General features: G+C 36.4%; 2 protein-coding genes across 2 annotated transcripts; one reads left to right on the top strand and one right to left on the bottom strand.

The window, feature by feature from the left end:
- Positions 1 to 370: 370 nt before the first annotated feature.
- LOC122665580 (pyrophosphate--fructose 6-phosphate 1-phosphotransferase subunit alpha-like) lies at positions 371 to 18228 on the bottom strand. The gene is made up of 8 exons (XM_043861735.1): positions 18040 to 18228; positions 7862 to 8104; positions 5150 to 5324; positions 4019 to 4093; positions 2617 to 2730; positions 2456 to 2523; positions 1304 to 1387; positions 371 to 483 (listed from the first exon to the last, which is right to left on the bottom strand). The coding sequence occupies exons 1-8, from the start codon at positions 18226 to 18228 to the stop codon at positions 418 to 420; spliced, it is 1014 nt and encodes a 337-aa protein (XP_043717670.1). The 3' UTR covers positions 371 to 417.
- A 333-nt stretch (positions 18229 to 18561) lies between these two features.
- LOC122665579 lies at positions 18562 to 22460 on the top strand. Its single transcript, XM_043861734.1, has 3 exons — positions 18562 to 18633; positions 19566 to 19718; positions 22240 to 22460. The coding sequence occupies exons 1-3, from the start codon at positions 18562 to 18564 to the stop codon at positions 22351 to 22353; spliced, it is 339 nt and encodes a 112-aa protein (XP_043717669.1). The 3' UTR covers positions 22354 to 22460.
- The last annotated feature ends 600 nt before the right edge of the window (positions 22461 to 23060 follow it).

The raw sequence follows: 23060 nt of genomic DNA, 5'->3' as shown, positions 1-23060 counted from the left end.
CACATAAGATTATGCTTGTTGACCAGAATCATGAGGCGAGCCCTCTATCACATATACATTTGGGGCTACAGAATTTTATGTTTGTTTAACCAATCATGACTGACGTTTCAATTGCTGGAATTGTGACCCAAAATTAAAAAAAAGTTGAGATTCTGACCCCAATCTCATTTGCATGCATTATTGTTAATAATTCTTTTTTTTTTAAGAAACTTTATAGTAAATATAATGCAAATGGTATGTGATCTAGAGGATTCAAAATCAACAAAAAAAATGCACCAACATCAATCCCAATCCCAATCCAAACCTGTCGATTCTAATTCAAGATTCAACACATCCGAACAAAATTTATATCTCAAATAATGAATCCTGGATTTTGATCTATGATTGGGAATATCTGATAGCATTCCAAACAACTCCTTAAAGGTGTACCTTTTCTGCAGAGAGAGCATCAGTGCATAAATTGCTGATAAGTTGCGAATTCACCTGAAGAAAGAAGCAAATATTAAAGGAAACATATGTGGCTACTGTACCTTATACTGCAACCAAAAGCAATGTCTAACTATTCTATACATGACAAGCAGAATCTATTGCAACGAAAGAAAATATTGACCTTCTGGGAAAACACAGGTTCAGGGCAAAAAGAAAATATGTCAATAAGATACATCCCACTTCAGAAAGGAGAACATCCACTCTTGAAGTTTAACACAAATTCTTCTTGGGAGTAGGAGTTTCCCATCAAAACAGACAGAGTTATGTAAGATAATGTCATACCTTAAAGAAGCCTCCTCAAAGTTATCAAAATCAATTATCTGTTACAATTTTTGCCTTAATTAAATGCAATTCTGATCAAGCTAGGTGGTGGGTGGTAACCGGGAGCTTCCATATTCCTCCATTGATGACATATTCTCAACTTCTCAAGAATAGAAATTTTCCTAATAATGATCATAAATCTCTAACGAGAATTTAGAGATATACTATGCTTTGGGCTAATTGGCTGACTAACTGCAAAGACAAAAACTGTTCAATTGTTGCATTTATTTTTTATTATGGCTTACATAGAGACTGCCTTCTGACCCAAAGTTTCTCCTATGCATAACTGTATTTCTAAAATGCCTGTGTCTTATTTTAGGAGATTGTTCATTTTCAATTTATTAATCCTCCATAAGGAAAATTATTCTTTTCACATCACAAGTATCATGCAGAAACTTTGAATATTCCACTAAGAATAAATACTAAGATCATCAGGTCAACACAAATTAGAAGACAAGACAAACATGAAATTTGAGTTACAGTTGTCACATACCTTGCATATTGTATCAAACCCAACATTTGCTTCAACAAACTGGTTCTTTAGATCACCATACAATGTAACAGGAACGCCAACCACCTATAAGGCCAAAGAATAGTATTAGCCAACTTCATACAGAGGATTTCGCATTCTAGTGCCAGTGATTGGTGGCTCAATTCTGCAAATCTATGTAGCCTTAAACTCCTCTGTATTTATTAACTAATGCTGTTTTGAAGCTTTTATGAGTGTACATGATATAAGATGCCTTTATAAGTGAGAGTCTGCCTTTCTATCTGTTAACTTTTTATAAAGGATTTTCTTTTTGCAATTTTCAAGCCAATTTGTATGCCTCGGACTTTTCCTTCCCCTATTAATACCTGGAACTTTTTCTCTTTAACATATTTGAATCCACAGTCTTCCTTCCCAAGTTAGATAAGCTAAATATTTCATCCTTTCATGGTGGAATCAGAAGCAAACAAATGTTCTACAATGTTAAGGGCAAAAGGGTCAAAGTGTCAGATGATAATGTAACTAAATTTGGGCTTGTGACAATTACAAAACATGTTATTTCTGACTTTTATATTTAAATAAAGGGCAAGAGTTCCCTGTGGAAGCATGTCTCCTGTGCACATTCGAGGGCCAATGAGAATGCACGGAAGCATCATAGGGGGGCAGGATTTCCACCTTTCATTGAGGGCGGGGCAGTCATTTCGGCCCCCACTATGTTTGGGCATGGACGATACACTCCCCCACAGGAAAATATTCTCCTTAAATATAATAGTTTTCTGGCTTATGAGGAGATAATATAACATTATTAAAATTGTGAGTCCTAAAATAATATAGTTGTTATGATGATGCAAATGATTGATAACATCTGCCAGACTTAATGCCTATTATTTCTATTGACATTAGCCTTTTTTCTAACGAGGAATCTTAACTTTTTTTCTTCTCCAAAACTACTGATTTAAAATGTTAGCTTTAAAATCCAATTTTGATAATAAATACAAGATTATAAAAAATGTTTGTCTTCACTACAGAGGATATATAACCTAATAGTCCAACATAAGCTGCAAAAATTTTTCTCTCAGGGTTGCTTTCAGGAATTTGTCCAGGGAAAGCACCTCAGTGTCATCCATCAATGTAAATGTAGTAAGGGTGCATTGAGACCTTTGTTTTGCATTTTTCTTCAGCAAATGTTTCAGCAAGCTGTGCAGCATCAGTATTAGTGATGACCCCTTCACCAAAAGCAACAACCATGAGAAACCTGAGACTGAATAATGGTATCCACCAGTTGAACGGTTATATCATCCAAGCTACACTGCACTTACCACCAATTAGGACAAGCCCATCTAAGTTCAAAGCCTCACAAGCATCCTTTGCAGCTTTCACTTGCTCACTTGTTCTAATCTGATCCTTTGTTCTACCCAGCATGTCATAACCACCTTCACAAGTGAGGACATTGACATGTCATGCTTGTTCAAAATATTTTAAATCTCAATCAGCAGATCTAAAAGCACTATCATAAAGCATGAAATCCAAAATTGATATTGTCTAATTTCCAACTTTTAAATTATCTGGAACAGTTTTTGTGCTATCACACAGAAAGGAGGAAAAATATGCTCACAAGTGGAACAAAAAAATAAAGTGCTTGTGTGGTGCATTATTGCATCTAATAGTAAATCATACTTCCCAAAGAGAGTTTGTGTCAGGAAATCAAAGTTTCTACCTATTATTCACAAGGATTATATGTGACTGACCTAAGCCCAAGCAGTTTGAACACTGATTGGGCCTCCAAAACTGCACAGTATTTTTACCACCGAAGACATGGAAGAATGGTTTAAAGGGGAATCTTGAGAGGATATTCATCTTGGTTGGGAAGTTACTTGGAATATCATGCTGCATTTTCTTCTGGTTGCAACAGGGAGAAAGCAATGATATCATGCAGCACTTTCTTCTGGTTGAAACAGGGAGAAAGCAACGATATTGGTATTGTGGCAATTGCCAACACAACTATAGTTAAAAATCAATTCAGATGGCATGAGAGAAGGCAACAGGGATAGCAGGAGCAGAAGATGTTGTCTGGGATCACAACAGGAACTGAATTTTGGAATACCCCAAGAAATACTAACATTGCGGCGGAGTTTACAGCAATACAGGATGGGCTGGTATTGACATGGCAGTATGGGATTAGATGGCAGGTAGTTCAACTGGACTCAATAGCTTCAATACAGAGAATTCAGAATAGTACCTCCAAGTAGGATCCTTTATCCAATGTTCTATCTGATATCAACGAATCTTCAACAGTGGTGGTGGTTTCACTTGGAACATGGATACAAAGAGGTCAACATATGTTCTGACTGGATGGCCAATCTGGCCTTCTTTTCCCCTTCATCCTTAAAAGTGTACTGGGAACCACCTTCTGTGCTGAGACTCCCCTTGTTTTTTCTTGTATATGACCAGCCATTGTACAGAGCAATTTATTACAAGGCTAAAAATCGTCGATAATTCTCTATTTATATGGCAAATATGCAGGTATTGAGCCACCATGCGACCGTATAGGAGACACCTTAGATTTTTAACGTCATGATCAATGCAACTCTATGGATAAATGGATAGAGATATAGTAAAGTCTACAATTAGGTGCATAGGATCTGTCAAGCATTCAATTTCCTAAATTAACACAAGAGTATATTTGAGTCTAAATCAAGGCAGAAACAGCATAAGACATACCCTGATTACGATATGTCAGAACAATATCTTCTGTGATTTCAATGGATTTTTGTGCGAATAAGCCTTCAGTACCTCCTGTTTAAAAGATGGTAAAGCATCAAACACAAAAGGTAAAACTGGGAGACAGACCTGAATGAAATCCGTTGAACATGCTCCCAAGTTTTTTGTTTGTTGGTAGTGTTTTTGCAGCATATTCATATTGTAATTTTGCAGATTGAAACTAAATACACAGAAGAGTAAAAATTGGAAGAAATTAAATGCAGAATGACAAGGAGATAAAACATCTAAATAATGATGATTAAATAATAACATGGAAGATGGAAAGTTTATCTCCCAATTCTTGTGCTATTAAACAATTTCCACCCAGAACCTTGTTTATCCAATGTAGGGAGAAGATCACAAGGATCTAATACTTAAGTGTTTAAAAACTTTACAGCATCAAATTGAACCAGCCCCTTGAACAAATTTGAGTTATAGCAGAAATATTTGACAAAAAAGAATAATGCATTATATGATTTAAGGCTGCGTACATTATGAAGATCTGGAAACAGCCTCTCTACTAAAGCAGGGGTAAGGCTGCGTACATTATGACCCTACCCAGACCTCGCAGTGGCAGGAGCCTTGTGCACTAAGTACGCCCTTTTTATGATTTAATTATCACGATTACTATTCCTAACTTGATTTATTCATATATTTTAATCTTAAATCCAAATTTGAACCTTTCTAACTGTGACTTGTTAATTCTCAATTCTCAAATCAACAAAATGGTTTCAGAAAATTGTTAACCGACTCTTGAATCCATGGGAAGCTATGATTTAGTAATTTGTTGTCATTGAATGTTTGGAATATCAACATGGTTTATAATGTACAATCAAAACCTCAAATTTAACAATTTTTGCGATTATTTTAACTTTAGTTAAATAATTTTACTTATCAACCAAAACCATAGAACAGAACATTGAGGAACATTATTTTCTTTTATTTATTCCTCATATTTCACCAAGGACATGCATCCATTAAATTGAAAATCAATGAGGCATTTGAAAAGAACAAACAAAGGAGAAAATCTATTGGACATATAAGTAAAGTTTAAAAGAGAATGAAATTGGACAAAGAGTTAACAATACATACCACAAAATCCTATCAGGGTACTTTTGGGGTTGTAAAACTTGATAGCATCATAAAGTCCACATATAACATTATGTCCTCCAGGAGATTGGCGTCCACAAAATACGACCCCAACTCTGAAAACAATCAATTTGATTGAATCAGTACTACTGAGGAGAACAAAATCAATAAACTGATACTAAGTAAATAATTAAAAAAAAAAATTGAAGGAAAAAGAATGGATCCATGACAAAGCATGAGACTGTCACTTGGAAGACTCAAAATAAAGGATAACAGGCTAAAGCACAAGAACGCATTTGTGAAATCTACCACAAGAACAATTATTAGTGCAAATGAATATAAACAGATAAGAAGTCTTTGAAGGTTAAGGTTCACAACAGGTTTGGTGAATAGAGCAAGTAATCATGGAGGACACAATCAATAAATGGATGGAGCTCAATTGGACAATCAATTTAACAAGGACTCCTCATTTTTTTAAAATTATTTCCGTGCCAGATAACCACAGAAACTGCGGTGTTCTTTATCAGTCTATGTAATTTTGACATCAAGAGCCATGTTGGACACCCCATATCTGTGCTGGATATTAGTACATGTCTCCATATCCTTGTTACCTACTTGACAATAAACATAGTCCCAACCCATGATTTGGCCCATCAATTGAAGGCCCAACATTGAAATTGATGCATAGAGGATGACACACAAGGTATAATGTTTAAGTTCTCAGCATTTTTGTGAAGAATGCCAGGGCCTGACTTAGACTGCTTTTGAATGGGCTGTGCGGACATGGGGCTCAGGTTACCAGGTCCCAGCCTAGTCTGCGAAGATTTCTGATTGAATCGGCAAAGTTGAGGTGGAGCAGAATTTATTGTGACCAAGAAACAATAACCAAGGGCTAACTCAGTTGAGTCCATGGGATAGTTGTTACGGCGTCTAAGGAACCCAAGGCATTGGAGGAGGCTTAGATACCAACAAATCGACCAAGGAGCCTAGACGCCTAGGCGATGCCTTGACAACTATGGTCCATGGTCTGCTGAATTACAAAATTCAAACTATGTTTTTAATGGCTCAACTTATTTGCAGATCACAGACACAACCTCCAGCTCATAAAAAGACATGCATAGTCCAAACAGAACCAATAGGCCACCTAAGGTCTCCAATATATGGACTCAAGCCCACTTCTAAAGTAGTATATATAGCACAGAAGAGATGAAGTTGTGGGTTCAAAAACCAATTTATACCCATAACCTCCTCGGGGGGAAAGTAAGGTTATAAATTATTTATAAGAAAATCCCCTTATGTATAGACATTCTGCTCATCCATGTGGAACAATAGATAAAGCAACAATGAAAAAAATAAAAATGGAAGAAAAGGATCAGGTGCATTCTGAACTTTGTACAACTAGAAGCATTAAACAAAAATATAAGGAACTGTAGTGTGGTTGAGAATAAAAAGAGGAAAACAATGGTCAATCAGACATCACTATCAAAAGAAACATGCCTATCTTCACATATTGTGCACATTGCGGTGGGGAGAAAATCATTTTGATCACTAGGGAAGTTCTAATTCCCAAAGTCAATCCAACACATTACGGGGAGAAAACCATTTTGATCACTAAGGAAGTTCTGATTCCCAAAGTCAATCCAACTACTATGAAATTATCCAAATTATCACATTCTTTTTGGTGATGCAGACAGACAAATGACTGGTGAATGATCCAAAAAGAGGAAAAACGGAACTAGGACTGGGACATGGGATACCTTCAGTCAGTCCTTTACTACCTGGAGGGGGATTGTAAATGCTTTACCAACAAAGTATCAGCTCATTAGAAGGCATGTTGGAGTTACTCCCTTTTGTGTATTCTGTTGGGCAGGTTTTGAAAGCAGAGATCATCTGTTTTTGAATGCTAATTTACTTCATGTATTTGGGGGGATATTATTCAGCTTTGTATCCAGAGTAGGAGGTAGATTTGGAATCTTGAAGATGAAGCGTTATTGGTCAGAAATGAATTTGGAGATGCAGAATCCATTGGGATTATTGAAAGATCAGCACTTTGCTCATCTATTCATCGTTTATGGGAGGAACGAAACTTCCGGGTATACTTGTCATACCCTTTCTTATTAGGTCATATGCGTGGGTACATTAAGTAGTAGGGCAGAGTTGTAACTACCACACATCTTCAGTATACTAGTACCAATAGGAGATTAACACAATTCTCTCCAATCAGTAGTGCAGTTTTTCGGCTGCCTTCTATTCTTTCTTCTGCTCTCTTTGTTTATAAATCATTATTGTTGGTTGTTTTAGATCTGATACTGTTATAGCATACATAGCTTGTATTTATTTATATGAACATAGTGCTTAACTTAAACACAAAAACAAAGGATAAAGGACTAGGGGAAAAAGGAATGCAGAATATAGATCATAGACTCAGACAGGAAAAAAAGTCAATTAAAGTTTTATGTTCAAGTTTCAACTTACTATAAACGATAATGCATTCACGCTAACTTCTAGCAAGTGTCTCTTCAAAAGCATTATCAAATTTGGAATTGTGTAGATACAGCTTTACTTATTGTGGGCATTGTCTTGGATGACTAAGATACCATTCCATGTTCTAAAACAAAAGAGAAAATGTGCTATAAACGCATGCCCAATCATATGAAGTGAAAAACAAGGCTACTGTAAAGAAAAAGATTAATAAACCTCCAAGAGAGGACTTACTTCCAGAGAATTTGATTTATCTACTTTTTCTTCCACAACCAAAGTCAGGAAATAACAATGCAGTTTGTACCTCATTGCTTCTTTTAACTCGGTGGCGGTGGTACTCGAGACTCCACCAGACTTTTTTGAGAAATGAATTAATGGTTTCCCATATGTCAGAGGAAATGATCGCTTGACTGAGTGAGCATCTGATGGATCAGCAACCTTTGTGGCATCACCAAATTCAACTTGCACAGCTTTTCCCTGATATATGGAAAGTAGAAGAACAATATCATGCCAAGTCTCTGTGAGGCAGCACATCTCTCTGCCCCATGCATCTCAAGAAGTTATTGGCAATGCTCTTAGGCAAAGCTAATTGTTTTTGCTCATTAGTAGCATATCATTACTATGATGTATAGCTTTTCTCTCATAGGTCTAACACTAGGACTGCTATTTACAGAAGTATATCTCGCAAAATTATCCTATAAATGTCAGGCATTCCACCCATATCAATCTTTTATAGTTTACAAAGTATATACCAGCAGATGCTAATTGTATACTGAGGCTTATACCATTGTAAGTATCAGATGAGAGTTTACAGAGGAATTGGAGAGAAATCTCAAAATATAAAAATACATATCTGGGTACACAGCATAACCCTGTACAAGTTAAGTGGTTGCTCAAAGACTATGGCAGACAACAGGATCACCTGCACCTGTTTCTCCCAAAGTGTAAGAAGGAGATTCTTATAACACCCAAAGCTTGAAAGAATTAACTCCAAAGTTGGGTGTTGCTGAAGAAACCAAATCATAGTATACAAAGCTCCATTACAGAAGCAACTTAGGTTAACCATAACAGTACCAAGAAGAAGCTCAACTAATCACATATTTGGAGTTAAACAATATCTCACAGGGAGGAACAAAGCTTCAAATACAGGTAACAAAGCCTCAAGGATAATATGTGGGAAGCTCCAAAATAAAGAAACGAGCCTCTAACAGCCACTGGACTGAAATTCATGTGTTGGTTAAACCAGCTTCAAATACAGCTATCCTCCTATAGTATCGTTTGAGGATTTTTATTGTCCCAAAATGTTTTATTTATGGGAGGAAATTCTGTGGGGAAGTATGCTCCCTGCACCCAGACACGGAAGGGGGCAAAATGACCGTCCCATCCCATGAAAGGGGGTAATGGCCACTCTGTTGATGCCGTCGCATGTGCTCCCATTGACCCCTGAGCATGCGTAGGGAACACATTCCCTCACAAAGAACTCTTGCCTTTAGTTATTATCACCTAAGATTCAAAAATTAATTTTCAATATTACCCCTGTTTAAAATCATCTACACATTCATTTAACAACTTAACACAACTATTCCATAAAAATACAAAAAAAGGGTCGTTGTTCTCTGCTGGGGAGCGCACCGGGGTGCAGGCTGCACCCAGACACATGACTCAGGACGGGACAGCCATTCCAATCATTCAAGGGGGTGAGACGATCATTTTACCCACCTCCATGTGTCTGGGTGCATCCTCCACCCCCAGAGAACATTTTTCCATAAAAAAATTTTTACCACAACTTAGAAAGAAAAAAAGAGGTTTAAAAGAAGTTGATGATTAATGCGTATTTGATCCTTCTTAAAATGTGGATTCTTCAGTCTTTGTGAGACTTACATGACAATGGTGTTGCTAACTGTTTACCAAAAAACAAGTGTTGCTGACTGGCTAGGGCTCCCCAGCAAGTCAATAGACTATAAAACCCCAACAAGCCAAATACTATATCTTATACCGTAAGATTGGAATCTTTGTCTAGGAGACTATATCACCTGCGTTGGGTCATGGGTGCTTCATGGTCACCCAAGAATTGTGACATGTGAGTGACCTCCTCTCTCGGACATTTTCCCAAACAACTCAGGTGCAAGCAGAGCAATTCCAAGGGTCACAGATATCTGATTGTTTAGGAGTATATTTTTAAAGTGGCCCCCACCAACTAAAACATTTTGGCCATTAAACTGGTGAAGTCACCTATTTGATGAGGTACATGATATATCGAAGGCTAATCGGGGGAGGCATGATAGAGACTTTGATGTCTTTCTAGTTTCTACGTTCCCTCTCCTCGTAGCAACAGACAATGTGGGGATCACAAGTGTGGGACCCAATGGGAGCGTGTATGGAGTAAATTTTTTCTTTTCATGGGGAACTGGGTTAGTCATTTGTTCTTTATGTGTTTGGATGCAAGCGCCACACAGCTTGACAACCTCTTTTTTCCTATTTGTATCGGTACCTTAAAAAAAATTTTTTAATGGAAAAAATAAAATATATAAATTAAAAGGTGAAATTTACATCATAGTTTTGGTGACATTGACCTTAAAGTTTATCTTCTACCAAATTAAAAAAAGAAAGAAAAAAAGACCTTAAAATTTATGAAAAGGTTAAATCACTTGAAACTTCTGAGGTTTGATTGTAAGGTTTTGTACCAAACAATAAAAAAAAGATTGTAGGGTTTATTGCATTTCATTTTTTAAACTATGAAAAAGATTGTTGATTAAGAATTTCTTATTGATTTTTCCCTCAACCACATTCAGGGGAGAATCTAGAATCCTTTGACCAAGGCTTTCAATCAGTATCCATAGGGTATCATGCAACAGTCAAGGGGTATGTTAGATCATTCGTAAATCAAGGGTATAGATTATAGAAGCATAACCATCGGTGAAAGAAAATTTCCTTTATGAATTTTTTTTAATTTTATTTTCCAAGGGAGGTTCTTTGGTCGACAGAGAAAACAGGCAGTTTATTGAATTCTTGGGCAAGGGCATTTTGAGCACTACAAAGAATAGGAAGAGATTTTTGGCCCTTAATTACTCTTGATGACCACTTGTGTAACGAGCAGAAAGATTTTTGTCTTTTATTTTATTAGAAATTAGAGTTTTTTCTTTTTGTGCATTTTTTGTGTGCAAATAACTCAAAAAAAAAATATATATAGTTTTTTTTTTTTTTTTTTTTTTTTTTTTTTGTAACAAAAAATCTAGTTTGACGGTCATCCCATGTTTAGTATCATGATTGGACTATCAATGGATCTTCCTATTAATAACTATGAGGTTAGCCATACTCTAATCTTAAATATTTTAAGATTTTCAGCTTGAAATTTGAGAATATCTCACCAAAATATTTATTAAAAAAAAAATCCTACATAACATGCCAAGAATTTTCTTAATGGGCACATCTTTTTTTTTTTTTTTTGAAAAAGACACCTAGTTTTGGTACATGAAAGATTGATGGGGCAAACCTGATCATTAGATATCTAGCAGTGAATGGTTTGAACTTTTTCTACATAAAAAAAAAAAAAAAAAAGAATGGTTTGGACTTTGAATATGATATGTGTTAAATTTCAACCTCAAATTCAATCATTTATTCTTCTTTGTGCATCCATTCACTCCTAGTGTAGTTTCGTGCTCTCTATTAATACTATCAATTTTTTCAATTCCTTGTTTCGTCACTTGATAAGCTTGAATGGGTCTGAAATTTAAAATATAAGGGGATCTTAGTATCTACCAAGTGCTTTATTTTTTATACACTCCTCTCCAGAAAAATGTCATCAAATGACCAAAGGGTAGGAGTTCACTCACATATTAAGTTTTTGCAAGAACTTGCATAGAAGGATATTGATCTAATACATAGGACTATATATGATTGAATTTGAGAATGGAATTTCAAATGTAACCAATCTAGACCATTTTATAGATATCCAATGTCATTATTGTTGCATCACTCTTCTACAATGCAGTAACAATGAGCATAATCCAAGACCTTTTTTTTTTATTTTTTTGTCTATCCTATTTAAGGGCCCATAGACCAACTACAACTATCAAAGGGAAGGCTAAGACAAATTAGCCAACATAAACCTACAACTACCGAGGGGGAGAAAGGGTGCCTTTTTAATGGCACACAGTTAATCAGGAGAGTCGATCCCAAGACCTCCAAAGGGGGGCATGCATTTCAACTCGCAAGCCAGCAAACAATCGACCAAAGGGATGTTCACCATATAATGTGCTTCATGGACAAGAAAGGTCCTATAGGTATATCATGCTAGTTACCCTGTGTGCTTTGCTTTGAGTCCACTGCCTCCCCATCATGGTTCAAGGAATTGGTATCGGATTGGTCATATCAGTATCGGTAGAGATTGATATCGATTCTTGATCGATATGATACCGATCCAGGGATACTAACGAAGGGTAAAAATATAAATAAAACCGTTTTTATTGAAATCTAGGAGTAAAATTGTCCAATCTGAACTGATATGAGCTGATTTGGATTGGTATCGTATCCATATTGGCCGATACCGATACCGATTACTAAATCCCTGCTTCCCCATTGACCTATTCATTACAGTGAAGCATTTGACTTTGATATTAGTTCAGATTTCACTTTGAATCAATTCAAAATAACGGTTTTTAACTTAGAATTAAAGAAAAGGCCCAAGGAGAGTTCTAATTAATAAAAATTTGAAGCTGAAAGAGAATTTAATGAAAAACAGAAAAAGGAAGAATACCTCAAGACAAGGAGGAAGCTCGGGTACGTATGAACTTTGATCCTTCTGCAATCCTTCTAACTCCATCACAACTCCGTAGTCCATTTTTTTTCTCCTCTTTTCCTTGTTTTCGCAATACACATTACTAACAAAGAGAGTAGAAGAAAAAGAAATTCAATAGAGAGAATAACCAGTACCTGAAGAAATGATTACAAAGTTGAATGTTTGTGTCACCTTATTGGAAACAAGTATCCGGTTTGAGAAAATAAGACTGATATGTTGTTGATAGCCACGAACTCGTTGTTGTCCACTTCGTTAATTGTTTTGCATGAAAGAGAGAGAATAGAGAGAGAGAGAGAGAGAGAGAGAGCTATGTAATGTAATGTAAAGTAATGGATGAACGTTAATGTGGTTGGTTGGGTGTAATGGGAGGAGAGGGAGAGAGAGAGGTGGAGGACGGGAATTTTTATCTTCTCCTGTTACAACTCGGTGCTGTACTGCATCGTGAGGCGGCTGCAGAGGCCATGTGCACCATGTGGGGCCCGTTGGACCATATGGCCTCTGCAGCACCACACGATGCAGTACAGCACTGTGTTGTAACAGAAGAGGATAACGATTCGGAGGACCGGGACTCGGATCTGAAACGGCTTTCTAGGATTTTAAGGAGATTTTAACCAAGTCAAAATCTGAAGCAATGGTAGACAGGGCAACCATTGCCCGGTCTTTCCTCTTCAGTCACTAACAAAATCTGAGTTAGAATTTTGGAAATCCTTGTTAATTATATAGTAGAATTAATAAATTTATCTTTAAATTAACCTATGGGGTGGTGGCGCAGTTGGCTAGTGCGTAGGTCTCATAGCTGTCCGAGTGATCTTGTGGTCGAGAGATCGAGCCTCTCTCACCCCATTCTTTTTTTGTCTAAGTTCATTTTACGTAATAACCCATTAGCCCCTTTATTTTCCCTCACTACCTATGTGTTTCTAAGTTTTGTTCTTTCCTTTACCTGTATCTCAAAGTCCCATATGTGGCAACATTGAAATCTACCGTCTAACCTTTTTACACTTCTTTCTTTACTTTTACTAAGAAGGATCATTTTCCTGTTCTGCCTTGATTCTTTCAATGAGAGATGGCTGCACCATCAAATTTTCTAATAAGGCTGTGGCATCATCTAACACCACTTCTAGGTTTAAGCTCTTGACATTTTCTATAATATGTGGTTGATCTGTTAACAATGTTGCAGTATACCATTGTGACTTTCTGCTCAAAGCATCGGCTACTACATTGGCCTTATCAAGATGATAGTTTATAGAACAATCATAGGCCTTTATTAGCTCCAACCATCACTTTTGCCTTGGAGTCAATTCCTTCTGAGTAAAAAAATATATTTTAGACTTTGATGATCCATGTAAATCTCACACCTTTCACCATGTAGGTAATGCCTCCATATCCTAGATGCTATGATCAATGCCACCAACTCTAGAACATGAGTTAAGTAATTCTATTCAAATGACTTCAACTGTCTAGAGGCATACACTATCACCTTACCATGTTGCATCAAGACACAACTTAGTCCATTACTTGAAGCATCACTGTAATTGAAAATTCCTCCTGATCCAGATGGAATTGTCAACACTGGGGCAGTGATCAACTTTTGTTTCAACTTCTAAAAACTTTTACCACAATCTTCACCCCATAAGAATTGAACATTCTTCTTTGTCAATCGTGTCAATGAGATTGCAATGCTTGAAAATCCTTCAATAACCTTTTGTAGTAGCTTGCAAGTCCCAAAAAACTTTGAATCTCTGTAACATTCGTCAGTCTCGCCCAATCAAGCACTGCTTGAACCTTACTAGGATCGAATGAAATTCCTTCATTCTATACAACATGTCTTAGAAATACAATTCTATCAAACCAAAACTCGCATTTCCTTATGGTCTACAATACTTTACTTAAATGGTCTTCGTGTTCCTCCTCACATTTGGAATACACCAAAATATCATCAATGAATACAATCACAAATTTATCTTACACATCCCGGAGTCCTCTATTCATCATATCCATGATGCGTTGGGGTATTCGTTAGCCTGAAAAGTATGACAAGAAACTCGTAGTGCCCATACCGAGTTATAAAAATAGTCTTTGAGATATCCTCTTCTGTAACTTTCAATTGATGATTCCCAGATCAAAGGTCAATCTTGAAAACTAACTTTGCCCCTTGAAGTTGGTCAAGTCATCAATGCAGGGTAGGGGATACTTGTTCTTTATTGTAACCCGATTCAACTCCCTGTAATCGATGCACATTCTCAACGTTCCATATTTCTTTTTGACAAACAACACTGGTGCTCCCCATGATGAAATACTTGTTCTTATAAAGCCCTTGTCTAGAAGTTCTTACAACTGCTCTTTAAGTTCTTTCAACTCAGCTGGTACCATTCGATATGAAACCTTGGATATTGGTGTTGTGCCTGGCATGAGGTCTATAATAAATTCCATGTCTTTATGGCGACGTAAACCAGGTAAATCCTCTAGTAAAAACATATTGAAAATCCTACACTATAGGCAGTTCACTAAATCTGACCTTTTACTTCATTATCTACAACAACTGCAACATAATCCTGACATCCCTGACGAAATAGTCGTCGGGCTTGTATAGAAGATATGTATCTTGACTATGGTGCTCCTATTTTAACCCAAAAAATTTAAACTTTGGTTCATCATTGAGTTTGAACATCACTTGCTTCTCAAAGCAATTCACATTTCCATGGTATGCATCCAACCAATCCATACCCAAAATTACATCAAAATTCCTCATGTTTAACAATATAAGGTTAGCCATCGACTTCATATCCTCAACAGTCAGTAAGCATTCTTCATAAACTAATTCAGTTTCTAATACTTCCCTGGACAAAGTAGCTATACCCAACACAACATCTAACTTCTTAGGTATAACACTCAACTTAGCAGTAAACATGAGTGGCATAAAAGAATGCTGTTTGAGATAAAATAAAACCGCAAGCGAACGGGTCAATCGTAGCTATGGGTCGAACACGAGGAGGTATACGCCACTCTATTTAACTAACTTAAAAGTAATGCAAAGTGAACCAATTTAAAGTGTTAAATTAAGCTAATTAAACTAACGGAAATTAATGCATCCTAACTCACAAGCATCTAACAAAATTACTCATCTAAGGGATTAAGTTGGCGTCCTAACACATGAACATATAACCTATCAATCTAACGCACATTGGAAGGGATAAAAGAAACCTATCAAACTAATGCAAATTGGAAGTAATAAAAATGTAGCCACACATCCACATCCACATAAACAAAATAACCACATAAAAAAGAAATAAAAGAAATAGAGGGAGAAGAAGAAGAAGAGAGAGAGAATGAGATAGAGGAGAGGGAGAATGAGTTTAAGAGTTTAGATAGTAAAACCTGGATGTGCTTGCATGAATGTAATTGAAGAGCTTGAATACTTGTATAAACTTACCATGGCTTCCTCTTCTAAATCTCCAAGTCTTGTCATCAACATAGGAACTTAGACTAGGAAGTTTGAAACTAAACTAGAATTATTACAACCATATTGAAGACATGAATTGAAATTAAAGCATAAACTAGACCTATTACAACCATTAAATAAAAATCAAAAAGCAAATTAGAACTTAGAAAAGCCAAAAATCACAAATTAGAAGGAGAAGAAGAGAAAAAATTTCACTAAGTGAATGAACAATCTTTGCAAGAGAAGTAGGGGGTATTTATAAGGGGAAGGGGAGAAGAAGAGAGGAGAGAGAAGAGAGAAGAGGTAGGGGAAATATTCCCTTCTCCTTCCTTCTTTACATTCCTTGAATCCCAAGAAAAAAGATAAAAAAAAGAAACTAAGAGAGATAAGAATCCTAGCTACACTACAAGAAATTGATGCAATGGCGGCACTTTGGGTCGAGTTATTGCGGTATATTTTACAAATGTCGTCATATGTGAAGATATATCGACATTTTATAAAAAATGCCATCATATATAAAGGTATAACGGCGTATGAATTTAAATGCCGCCATGTATAAATATATAACGGCGTTTTATCACAATCGCCATTAAATAAACTAGTTTTCGCGGCGTTTTTTAAACAAGCGCCACTGTAGTTTACTATTTAATAATGGTTTAAACCCCAAAATCTTTTCACATCCCCGCGCTTTCCATCTCCATCTCAAAAACGTTTTTGTTTCCCCCGCTCTTTCCATCTCTCTCTCAAAGTTCTCTCAAATCTTTTTCCCCTCTCAACCGTCAAACTTCTCTGAAATCCCTTACAAACGAAAGAGCAACGGTGAATCGGCGGCACCAATTCTCGCAATTCCCACAAGGTTTGATCCCATTGAACCCTTCTTCTCTGCTTTTTTCTTACATGTTTTGATTTGTCAGAAAGTGTTAGTTCTTGTGTTTGATCTGTTGTTAGTATTTCAAGCTTTTTGTCCAAATTCTTTTGTTTAGAGTTTCTGCAGTTAATTTTGTTGTTTTAAAAAAAAAAATTTAATCTTAAACTCTCCTTTATCTCCTGCTCTCTCTGTTTCTGCTTCGATTCATTCTGTGTTTATCTTTGGATTTGCTTATGTTTATATATGTATGAACATGTGGTTTTGATCTTTAAGGGGGGAGAGTATTTTCTACGTACTTCTCTCTTCCGTCTTCGTTCATTCGATTCTTTTGCTTCGTTTAAACACCAAAAAAGATGGGTTTGATTTCTGGAATTCTAATGGGGATCGTCGTCGGCATCGCTTTGAGGGCATGAGCTTTATGGAGATTTATAGAGCTTTATGGCCTGTGGGGTGTTGATATATCATTCTACAGTACTAATACTACTGGGTATGGTCGTATGGACTATGGATAGAGTCAAATCGACCTCCACTAACTTCTCTATTAATGATTGAGTCAATTCAGGAAAAAGGAGAGGAGGAGAAAGATGGAGACCCCAAGAGAAGATGTTGACATTTCAGCAAGCAATCAATATAAAGTAGAGCAGTTAAAGAGATGGATAAAACTTATAAAACTTAAAAGGATGGTTAAAGGTGGAGGAGGGGAGAGGAGTGGAGTGGAGTGGAGAGATGCCATTCTAGTGAATAGGAGTCAACGTAGAAAGACAATAGGAGAAGTGTGGTTTTGTGTCTTCACAGAATGTCAACCCAACCCAATCCCATAGAATTCAAATTCACCATTTTTATATTCTTTACTATTAGGTAGCAGGTAGGACACTTTCTTTTTTTAAAGAGGAAACTGAAGAAACCACCCAAAATTTCTTTTTTTTTTTTCTTTTCCACCTTTGAAGGTGCATGAAGGAATATCTCTCTCTCTCTATCTCTGTGTGCTGTAATGGGAGTGTCACTGTAAGATTTTGATGCAACTTGGGTTCTTCTATGTTTCCAAAATTGGTATTCTGATGGTGTTGTTGTTCCAATGACATTTTGTTTGTATTGAATCCACCAAATTGGTCTCTTGTTCATGTCCACCACTATTGCAATTCACTCCAAAGGTAGGGATTCCTCATGAAGCAGCTCCAAAAATGGAGGAGCCACCATTTGCTAGAGAATTCATTAGATCTTGGAGATGATTTTCATTTTCCATCTGTGACAATGTTTCACCCCACCACCTCCAAAATTAGCCCTAAAATTAGCAAGTCAAGTGAGACCGATTTAGGACCACTTAATGAAGAACTGCCAAAACCTCTAAGCAAAGAACCACTTCCACTGCTTGCTGTTGAACCCATTTGAGCAGCTTTTTGAAGCAAAGCTGTTGCAGACATTTGAGGAATAACAACTTCATTTTGTACTGAATTGTTGTAAAGAGAAGAGACACTTGACCCAATGTGATCACCCATTAGGTTAGAAGATGTTATCAAAATGGTTCTAAACCCCCCCCCCCCCTCCCCAAACCAGAGGTGGTTAAAAGCTTTTCCCTTGGCAATCTCTTTTTATTATAGGGAAGTGCTTGGTTTAATTGGATCCCTAACTTAGATGGAATTTCAAATTTAATAATTTAGAGACTTACTGTGTACTAGGGTTTTGACAAGTTAAGGAGTCTCTTTAGGCCTTGGATAAAATGCTGCTGTAAGACTGTACCAAAATGAAAAGATGGTGGGAAATGATGAAGATTTTCTGAGGGTTTGAATTGGGGCATTTAGTTTTTGGTTTTTATTTTGTTAGGTGATGAAATGTTGACAATTGTTGGATCTGTAGTTTCCGTTGGAGTTTATGGAATAGAGTTTCTAGAATTTGGAAATAAGGTTTTCAGAATTTAGAGTCAGAACAATCTGATTCAATATAATAGCTGGAAAAGAATACCCATTTAGGAATTATTATAAGAAATAAGGATAAAATAGAGAATAAAGAAGAGAAAAGAAGATAGATAAATTGAGGATATGGAAGACAACCCACCTAGGGTTCCAGCATATTTTTGTCTAGTCCATTTGGACCTTGTAAAGATTTGGGGATCTTTTCTTTCTTTATTAGAAAACTTTTTTGATTTATCGAGAAACCAAAGAAAAAAAGATGTATGGAAGAAATGGTAGTTTAATTTATTGGACAGAAATATGTGTATTGTATTATGGAATTTGATACTAATTGGCTTCACATCAATCCTCTTAAAAAATGTCTCCTATTATGGATTCATTACTTGCAACCTATGGAAAAAAAAATGTAATAGAATTCTCTTGAGGGTAGAAGAAAAAGAATACTACAAACCTATGCTGAAGTTTGACCTTATCAACTGGATTGAGCCTGCATTACCAAAGATTTGAAGCCCAAAGATTTGAAGACTTCCAAATGGAAGAAATGGGCTACAAGTAGTGGAGTGATTTAGAGTAAAATTTCATAGTAGGCTTGATAAGTTGCACTTTGTTTTGTACCAATAAAAAATGATAAACAGAAGAGAAAACAAAAAAGAGATACACATGTATAATTGATGTGTGATACTGGAATCTTAAAATTTCTCTGATTAAGCATTAGCTTACTACTTCAGCTTTAATCTGCTGTGTAATTTTCTTGTTATCATTCTTTACCGTCCTTTTTGACTCTTTGAACAAAGTTGAATTGACTTAATTTCTAGCTGATATGTTTTTTGACTCCTGAACAAAGTTGAATTGAATTAATTTTTAGGTGATGTTTTGGTTACATGAATATATTTTCATATTTGTTTATGCTTGTATTTTAGTATTAGGCTGTTGAACTGAAGGAAATTCATGTCTTGGCAGCTCCAGTTCACCAGATGCAGCAATATTACAGGCTTGGAGTACTTGACAACTGTTCTGAGAAGTGGAATGCCCTATTTGACTGTTTGAGTCTGAAAACAAAACGATCTTCTGAGATGAAGGTGAGTAATAACTGGCTCTATTTGTCATATTGAGGTTCATGCAACATGTTTATTTTTGCCTCCATAATGGGACCACCTAGTATGTTAGGCTAAGTACTTTTGATCCACTTCTTATCATCAAAATCTTTTCTATACTTACTTTTGATCCACTTCTTTTTGTGTTTGTATCATCAAGATATTTTCTATTTTGATGGTTTTGCCAACGGAGATCCTCCTAAGCCTAATATGTTTTATGCTGGCTTAGGCTTTAGTTGATTCAATGAAAATATTTTACAAGAACTGTCTTAAAAGCAAAAGGAAATTGTATAGGCCTAAAGAGATAAGAATTTATTTTACTGAATGTAATACAAAAATTTGGAAAACAACTTCCAGTTTCTTTTATTCAGTATTGTTCTTGAAAAAGGGTTGTGACCAGTCAAACAACGATTTGTGACATGCCTTATGTTGCAAACAGATTTGAATTGTCCAGTTTTTTAGATTTCTCAATTTAAACTGTCTATTTCACAAACCTTGAAACCTTGCTCTTCCTATTACCTGGAAAAAATAAAGGGCAAGCTCTATGAATAGGCTTTTTGCTGAAGTGGCTAAAAGGACAAATTCAAAATCCAGGATTGAATTTGTTGATTCTGAGAATGCTACTTCTAGAATTTTTAAAGAAGGTGATAAGGAAGCAAAGCAATAAGAAGTAATGGAACTGGAAGGGACAAAGAAATTGTTTACAGATTGGAATTATGTCAGTCAGCAGCAATCTGATAGTCCAAGAAAGCAAAGGACATTGTAGATGAAGTTAATTTCTGAAACTTGACTCGTGAAGTTATTTCGATCCATGTGGAAACATAAATATTTTTCCAATTTCTATACGTTTCACTCAGATTTTTGGCAATTTTCCCAATTTTTTTCAGATTCAAATCCTGGGGTAAGAGAAATAGCTGTTGGAAAAGATTCGTTGTAAACGTTTTGGAAAGAGTGCATTTGAAAAAGAGTCGTTGCTTGAGAAAGACATTGGAAGGGAGGGAGAAAGTGAAGTGGGCATTAAATACTCATCATCAGGGCTACATCTGTTTGTTGGAGACAAGTAAACAAGGGTGAGATACTTGATGGTGATATGGGTGGGGGGGGAGGGGACTTCTAGAAACGAAATATTGCTGGCATTGGACCTTCAGACAAGTCGCTGGTTGTCGGGACTAGAGTTGCTTGCTGCTTATAGTTCACCCCCCACCATAGTTGCAGAGATGGGGTTGAAAATTTGAAAAAGGGAATCGTTGGCAAGGGGGGAGGCTGAGGATAGTTTGAGTGTGAGGGGTGTATCTTGTCTTTGTTACAGGAGTCAGTTCACAATGCTTTGTGACACTAAGAATAAGCCTTCGAAGAATAATGGTGCCATCTTGGTCCATGATACAAGTGCCACCCTTGGACCCCCCCCCGTGGTCATATGACTGGATTCTTTTCCTCGGTCAACCATGCCCAAATATGTTTCTTTGTCATGTTGTAGTGTGGGAAAGATAATAACAATGATGATGATGATTTGATTTTCCCAGAATTTTTTTGCTGTATAGGTAAGCTACAAAACAAGCAGAACCTTAGTCTCATAGCAGGGATCCAAATATCTTTGAATGATAACTAATATGCCTTTTGGGATGTTGGTGAAGTTGGCAAGGGAGTGAAAATCCCCTATTATGATTGTGGGTAATGCGTCCAAGGGAGTTCAAAGGAGAAAATCCCAAAACAGAACTTAAGGAAGATGTATACCTCGATCATCCGATAGGCTGGTAATGGGAGCAAGGCAATGAGTATGGTGGGCAACCTGCTGCAAGTATTAGATTTGTGTTCTGTACAATAAGGGCAGTTCATTTTCTGAAATTCTGCCATGGCAAACACTTCTCTATTTTAAGATGTCAGGGACAAGTGTCTTTTCTTATTAGGTGAGCATTTTGGGGACTGGTAGGTTAGTTGATGAAGATATATTGCAAAAGAAATTGTACCAACTTATTAAGTATGCCATGGAAATGTTTGGTTTTGCCACTGGGTAATCCCATTATGCATGGTCATGACACAGCAATTTAAGAGTTTTGCTTTTGGTTTGAATTATCTGACTTGGCCATTTTGACCGACCCTGGTAAGATGCAGATTCTTCTTGCTTAAAATATGGGACAGATATATTAAGCTAATGTTTGGATCTCAAGCAAAGAAAAGAATAGAAAAAATAAAATAATAAAAATTTTGAATTTGAGGAGAGATGGACACATAAATCAATCATTACGTCATCGTGATTCTCGTCTTGTTATGTTTTTTCTCTTCACCTTTTCTATTCTTGGCATACAAACATAGTCTAAAGAAGAGGAGAACAGAAAGAAGGTTGACACATAAATCAATCATTACATCATCACATTTCCTTTAATTGTGCTCTCCTTCCCTTATGTTTTGTTGCTATGGTTTCATATTTGCAGTTTTTTATTGGTCCTCTTCATTTACAGTTGATGTGTAATTCTTACTTGACGGTATGACTTTTTGCTTTTCTCAGGAAATTTTGGAAACTCGTGAGAAAAGTAAACCTCACATCTGGACTTTTCGGACACCTGAAGAAGCTTCAGATCATTGGAATGAGCTGTTTGGCCATGTAAATGACCCAGAGTGACTAAATTGAAACTTCTCCGTTTCCTTGCAGATGCAGACGATGGTGTGATTTAATGGTTTCTGTTTCCCCTGATATAATTCAACTGAGGTAGGAGAACATTCAATAATTATACATACAAGGGACAGTGACTGTTGAAAATCTCACATGGTTATCACTAGGGAATCTCCTTTTTCTGAAACCCTTACATTTTAATTTTTAGCCTTGAGTTAGAAGAATACGATTGACTCGCCTAATAAATTTTTTTTTTCCTTCCAAAGAAATTTGTAACTTGATTGATGATAAAATCCATTATATGATAGAAGAAGGTTGGTAAGCTATCACAATCGGGTGCTTTGAAAGGATTTAAGAGGTTGAAGACCATCTCTCTCTAATCTCCTCATGAGATGGTGTAGATGTGAGTACATAATTATCTTCAGAGATAATTACTGGAGTAAATAGAGATTCAGGTACTTATGGGACCAATTGGTTGTAAGAAGTATATATTTGTCAAAGATGTTGAGAAAGCAATATTGCAATTTATAAGGCCTTTCAGTCACTAGTCTATCACTCTATCATCTGCAATTCTGCATTCTTGATGCCTAATAACCTATTGGGCAAAAGATCTATCTGGTCATGTAGCATCTGAACCAGTGCATGGGCCAATAAGAGTGATTTCAGGAGCATCTGACTGAATGTGATTTTTTAGTTCATTGGGGGCTGAGTGATAA

Source organism: Telopea speciosissima, chromosome 6, assembly GCF_018873765.1.
Source record: "Telopea speciosissima isolate NSW1024214 ecotype Mountain lineage chromosome 6, Tspe_v1, whole genome shotgun sequence".
Lineage (NCBI taxonomy): Eukaryota > Viridiplantae > Streptophyta > Magnoliopsida > Proteales > Proteaceae > Telopea > Telopea speciosissima.
The sequence above is the reverse complement of the archived record's forward strand: the minus strand, read 5'-3'. Positions and strand labels throughout refer to the sequence as shown.